General features: G+C 40.0%; 1 protein-coding gene across 1 annotated transcript; it reads right to left on the bottom strand.

Annotated features, from left to right (window-relative positions):
- Positions 1-5,012: 5,012 nt before the first annotated feature.
- On the bottom strand, positions 5,013-6,479 carry hspb3 (heat shock protein, alpha-crystallin-related, b3). Its single transcript, XM_063042920.1, has one exon. It carries the CDS (start codon positions 6,361-6,363, stop codon positions 5,935-5,937), a length of 429 nt encoding a protein of 142 aa, XP_062898990.1. The 5' UTR covers positions 6,364-6,479; the 3' UTR covers positions 5,013-5,934.
- Between the last annotated feature and the right edge of the window lie 606 nt (positions 6,480-7,085).

The raw sequence follows: 7,085 nt of genomic DNA, 5'->3' as shown, positions 1-7,085 counted from the left end.
GAAAAAGAGTACTTGATACAGATGATTAGTGTGGATGCAGTGGAGATGGGAGGGTGCAGGGGAGATTTATCAGGGTGCTGCCTGGATTAGAGATCATACCTTATGAGAAAAAGTAGAGCAAGCTAGGGCTTTTATCTTTGGAGCAAAGGAGGATGAGGGGTGACTGATATAGTTGAGTCAAATGAGAAAAGGCGTAGATAGAGTGGACAACCAGTGCTATTTTTCAGGGTGACAAAGTTAAATATGAGAGGGCATAATTTTAAGTTGATTGGAAGAAAATATAAAGGATGTCAGAGGTAGTTTTTTTTTACACAGAGTGATAGGTGTCCGGAAAATTAGGGGCATTTAAGACACCTTTAGATAGTCACATGGGTGAAAGAAAAATGGAGGGTCATGTGAGAGAGAAGCATTAAATTGATCTTGGAGCAGACTAAAAGGTCAGCACAACATTGTAGGCTGAAGGGCCTGTACTGTCCTGTACTGTGCTGTACTGTTCCATTTTCTATGTTAATTTCCCTCATCTGTTCAACAAGGCACCATTAAAATGACTGACATTGTGTGAGCAGCAAAAACGTGCAGAAATTTATCTTTCAGCTGGTGAAGCATCCTTTATGTTAGTGATTATAATTCATTCTCTAATTCACAATCACTTGTAAAGGTATTCCTAAAATGTCAGATGCTAAAGACAATTATTTCACAGGTTAATTCAATAGATTACCATGACCAAATACATCTCTGGAGCTTTTACATGTCATTTACAAGCTTTGGTGGAAGTAAATGTGTCTGATGGAGGATAATGCACTTACAACTTTCCTTGCCTTTGATATTGTGCAGGTCATCCCTGTGAAGAGCGCCGTCTAGTGTACAACCAACAGATCCCTATTAACAAAACTCCACTCAGAATCAGAATCAGGTTTAATATCTCTGCCATGTGTTGTGAGATATGTTGTTTTGATGCAGAAGTACATTGCAAGATATAAGTTTAAAAACTATCAATTATATTAAGTACTGTAAGAAATATATATATAAATTAAAAAATTAAGCTAAATGAATAGTGCAAAAAAAGATTGGAAAAAAAACTGAGGTAGTGTACATGGGTTCATCGTCCATTCGGAAATCTGATGGGCAGAGGGGAAGAAGCTGTTCATGACAAGTTGAGTCTCCAGGCTCCTGTACCTCCTCCTTGATGGTGGCAATGAGAAGAGGGTATGTCCTGGCTGATGGGGGTCCTTAATGATGGATGCTGCATTTTCATGGCATTATGTTTTGATGATGTCCTCGATGCTGGGGAGGCTGGTGCCCATGATGGAGATGGCTGACTTCTCCACTTTCTTCAGCTTTTTCAGACCCTGTGCAGTGGCCCCTCTATATCAGATGGTGATGCACCCAATTTGAATGCTCTCCACAATACATCTGTATACATTTGGAGCGTCTTTGGCAACTACCAAATCTCCTCAAGCCCCTAATGAAGTATAGCCACTGTTATGCCTTCTTTGTAACTGCATCGATATGTTGATCCTCAGAGATGTTGACACCCGGGAACTTGAAACTTCTCACCCTTCCACTTTTAATCCCTCAATAGGGACTGGTGTGTGTTGCTTCAAATTCTCCTTCCTGAAGCCCACAATCAACCCTTGATTTTACTCACAATGAGTGTGAAGTTGTTGCAACACTACTCAACCAGCTGATCTATCACACACTTGTACGCCTCCTCTTCACCATCTGAAATTCTGCCAACAATGGTTGTGTTGAATAAATGCTTCTCAGGCTTCCAGCTGAGTACTGGTATCAATTTTAATCGATGTTTTGATGACACCCTCTGCCATCTTCATCATGAATGATGCCTAGGCACATCTAGTCTGGCGATAAACATGCCTAGCCATCATCCTCAATGAAGATGGCGGAGTTTGTCATCAAATCATCGGTTAAAATCAATACCCATACCCAGCTGAAAGCCCAAGAAGAGTTTATTCATCAGATGTACCAGGAAAGCACTAGATCCTTTTTTCAATAATTGAGTCATCAGAAAATACATGGATGGTGTTTGCGCGTGTCTAGCCACACAATCGTGGGCGTACAGAGAGTAGAGAAGTGGGCTAATCACGCCAGTGTTGAATGTCAGCGATGAGGAGATGATACTTCCGATCTACATCTCAGCAGATCCAGTTAGGATCCAGTTGCAGAAAGAGGTACCAAGGCTCAGGTTGGAGCTTGTAGATTATTAATAGGGGTGTGGTGGTGTTCAACACTGAGCTGTAATTGATAAAAAGCAGCTTTATGTAGGTATTACTATTGTCCAGGTGATCCAAAGCCAAGTGGATAGCCAGTGAGATTTCATCTGCTATAGATGTATCGTGGCAATAGGCAAATTGCATCAGATCCAGGTCCTCACTAAGGCATGAGTTGATTCTGGCCGTGACTAAACTTTCAAAGCACCTCATCACAGTAGGTGTGAGTACCACTGCATGATAATCATTGAGGCAGCTCACCCTGCTTTTCTTAGGCACTGGTACGATAGTCACTCTTCTGAGGTAGGTGGAAACCTCCGACTGCAGCAGTGAGAGTTTGAAGATGTCCTTGAACACTCCCACCAGTTGATTGGCACAGGTTTTCAGAGCCTTACCAGATATACCATCATGGCCTGACGCCTTGCTATGGTTCACATTCATGAGAGCTGTTTTGATGTCGGCCTCCGAGACTGATATTACAGGGTCAACAGATACTGCAGGGGGTTAGCACAAGGTGTAATTTTATTCCCCCTTTCAAAGTGTGCATAAAAGGTTTTGAGCTCATCTTGGAGTGAAGCATCACAGTCATTCACGATTTGGGCTTTGCGTTATAGGAACTAGTGGCTTGCAAATCCTGCCAAAGCTCACGTGGATCTGGTTCTGTCTTAAACTTCAATCAGAATTGTTTTCTCACTCTGAAAAATAGTCTTCTATACATCTTACCTGAACTTCTTGTAAAGTTCTGGATCACCGATCTTGAATGCCATAGATCTACCTCTTAGCAGACTACAGATCTTCTGGTTCATCCACAGCTTTTGGTTTGGTATGTTCTCAAAGGCATACATTATTCCACAGAGATCTTGATGAAGTTGGTGGCAACTGAGGCATATTCATCCAGATCCAAAGATGAATCCCTGAACGTTGTCCAGTCCACCAGCTTAAACCGGTTCTGTAAGCACTCCTCCACCTCCCTTGACCATACCTTCTTGGTCCACACCTAAACGCTGGAAGCAGAAATACAGCCAGGTGATCCGACTTTCCAAAGGGTGGGCATGGGATGGCACCGTAAGCGTTCTTGCTGTTGGTATAACAGTGGTGAGTGGTATGTTGATTCCTCTGGTTCCACAGGTGACCTGTTGACGGTGGTTGTTCAGAGACATCTTCAAGCTGGCCTGGATGAAATCTCCTGCAATGATAGGGAGGGCATCCAGGAACGCAGTTTTGTGACTCTTGGTTACAGTGCTCAGTTTCTCTAGTGTCTATTTGATGTTGGCCTCAGGTGGAATGTACACCGCTACCAGGATGATGGCGGAAACCTCCCTTGGCAGATAAAGTGGATGACACTTGACCACTAGATGTTCCAGGTCAGGTGAGAAGGACTGAGACGGAACCGTCATGTCTGTGCACCACGATGAGTTAATCATGAAGTATACTCCACTTCCTCTACTTTTAAGAGGCTAAGCCACCCTGTCTTTTTGGAGAATGGTGAAGCAATCAGGTTGCAGTGCTGCATCTGAAATGGCAGAGGTGAGCCATGTTTCTATAAAGCGAAATACACAGTAGTCCACAATGTCCCTCCAGTACGATAGCCTTGCTCTGAGGTGTTCAGTTTTATTTTCCAGAGACTGTACATTTGCCAGCAGGATAGTCAGGAGTAAGGGTCTAAGGCCTCTTCATTTCGATTGTACCTGTAGACCAGTGCACCTTCCTCACTTCAATGTCTTAAAAGGGAATTGTACTTGCTACCTAGGTCTGCCATCCAGGATCCATCGATCTTGAGGATCAATAGAGTTTTTTAGACATCTTAAAATGATGTAGCTTACCAAAGTAACCATGGCTTTGATTGTGGATTTCAGCTGTAGTAGTCTTAAACAGGAATATTTGATTATTCCAATTGGAGCTGCACGCAAAGAGTCACCACTTATCGGCACCATTTTTGAAGACGACACCGATAAGTGGCATCTAATACCAACTAACACTTACATAATAAGTGGCTTCTAATATCAGCTATATTATTTTAAATGTTGTTGATAATTCAATATAAATGACAATTGTTTAAGAAGTGATTTTTTAAAATTTAGCAACACTTACCCAAACCAACTCCCATTTATAAAGGTTATATTGTGTAAACTGTTTCCTTTGAGATTGCAAAACAGTATTTCAAAGAGGGAAATGTTATTTGTGCTGTATTATTGGCATTCAGTCTTTATGTGAGCAGTGCTCTGTTATTAACCTCGTGGTAGGATCGTTGTAAATTTACAACTATTTAGTGCATTGTCTTATTTGTGCTTTTCTTTATCCTCTTTGTATAAATGTATTCTCCGCACCTTCAGAAGATGATAGGTTATTAACTTACTGGAGCAATTTCCTTGAGACCTAGACTTATAATCGAGACATTATAAATCCTATCATAGGAGTTCAATTTTACCAAAGTGAAAAAGAATCTTGTTCCAGTAACATGTCAATGAACTGGATTGCCAATAAAATGCAAAATGATTTATTAGTATATTTCAGGGAAGGTAATCTGTCATCCTTACCCAGCTGTGAATTCAAAACCTCTGCAGAATTTTGGCCATTATCTTTCTTTCCTTTCCTAGTGGAAAAAATACCTTAACGCTGACATGGAGAAAATGTGACGCATTGAGAATTCATCATTCTAATTGTTCTTCCAGTGCAAAGAGCTCGTTCCTCACTACAATTAACAATACATTGTGTAAAGTGCTTTGAGAAAAGTACGATGTGAGATACTATAAACAGTAAGTACCTTAATTGACAAGGTTTCCATTTATTTATTTTATTTCGAGATACAGCACAGTAACAGGCCCTTCTGGCCTAATGAGCCTGCATCATCCAACTACACCCATGTTACCAATTAGCCTACTAACCCATACAGTCTTTGGGATGTGGGAGGACCCTGGAGCACCCGGAGGAAACCCAGGCGATCATGGGGTGTGCTTTCCCAAGCCTAACCACCATCAATAACGATCACTTTGAAAACAAATGAATGAACTGTTCTAATAATTGGAGTGTATCCACCTTCTACGTGCCAATGAATGATCACAGAGAAAATTATAATTTTAAATAAATAGTCAGAGATGTCAACTAGAGCACAATTCTCAGTAATATATTAGAAGAATCTATTTTTTTCAGCTTTGCAGACAATTTACAATCTTTTATCTATACACATGTGCACTCTAAAGAGACCAAGAGTTAATATTTCAATACCACTTTGGTATTAGATTATGCATTAACTTGACATTCAATAAGCCCTCTATATATTTATAGAACAGTTGTGACATCACAAGGAGCTGCTAAAGCGATAAACATTTCTCGTATACTTGTTACACCATTACCATTCAGTAAAAACATTACTGATAAATTGAGATTATCCATATTTTCAAAGTACAGAGCAATCGTTCCAAATGCTTATATCTATACATAAATATCTCCCTACACTGTAAAATGAGATGTCCTCTAGGTTCATTCTCTGAAATACTGTTTATGATAACATAACCTTAATATAACAAATAATGCTGTAAATTACATTTTCATTGTTTTAATCATAGTCTCCCTCTAAATGAGGCTACATAATTTGTCACAATATCTTATTATTACAATCATATACTTACTAAGCTTTTTAAATTTTATAAAATATATGAACTAATTGAACATGAACAGCTTCCAATACATTATAATACTTCAGAAACTAAGATTTTGTTTCCACTACCAAAATGCCATCGTGACATAACATAGCAGAAAGATCTTTTGACTGCACACCATCAGGTAGCAGATACTGCCTTGTAAAACTCCTTGAAATAAAACCATGTTCATCCATTCTTCGTCCATGCTGTGCCCTGATGATAAGCCACCCTTCAAACACTTGAATGATGATATCTTCAGGACGGAACTGAACGACATCCAACATGATTTGAAATAGCTGTGCAGCCTCTGTGGATTCCACTGACTTTGGCTTTTCTCTGACAGAAAGTTCATTCTCTCTCTCTGTCCTTATTGCTGGGCCTGGTAGGGCAAATAGCCAGTGATCTAGTTTGCATTCTGTGAGATCTCGTCCTGTCAATTTGTGCTGGTAGCGAACAGGCGTAGCAGTCCAGTGCCTTACAATTCCTTCTTCCATTGTTCTAAATGTTACAACAAGAAAACTTTTAATTTTAGACTTTACCTTTTATTAAAAAGGCAAAGCGTGAGCTGAGCCAGCCTTTAAGCAGCTGCTTCTATGCTCCAGCTTCTCATTTGAAGTAGTCAATCTTCCTTTTATAGAAAGGGTATTTTGGGCACTATCTCCAGACAAAATATTTTTGTACTTGAGACTCAAATTTCCTTTTAATGCTCTGGAAAGAATGTAGGCCATTTCAAACATTTGGCTCCTATGGACACTGGATAAGTAACTAATCTACAAATACGATTTGTCCTTCCTAGGCAAATAAATAACTCCTGCTGCAAACAAGTTGGAGGAGAAACTGCTCAGTGACTCTTTAAGTTACTGCTATAGTGTTACTAATCTCTACCTATTGAAGTCTTGTTCATGCTGTGCCTCTGCCACACTTCAAATCAACAGCTATTTTTTAAAAAATGAACTGACTTATCCAGTTTCTCTAACCTCGAGAATCTGGAATCTGGCATTCTCCCTGAAAACGTTTACAAATAAGCTACTAACCTATATTAGCTTCTCATTGGCCTCCGGATGCATCTACTTAGACCACATCCTATGGGAATTACATATGCAAATTTCTTAAATGATTGATGAAGTTAAACGGAAGTATTAACTTAGACCTGTAGACTATGGCTCCAATATTTATGGATGGGCTTGGAGTGGGGGAGAGGAGATGATGGCCGTGA

The sequence above is a fragment of the Mobula hypostoma genome, chromosome 3, assembly GCF_963921235.1.
Source record: "Mobula hypostoma chromosome 3, sMobHyp1.1, whole genome shotgun sequence".
NCBI classification, from domain to species: Eukaryota; Metazoa; Chordata; class Chondrichthyes; order Myliobatiformes; family Myliobatidae; genus Mobula; species Mobula hypostoma.
Note: the sequence above shows the minus strand (reverse complement) of the source record. Positions and strands in the feature narration are given on the sequence as shown.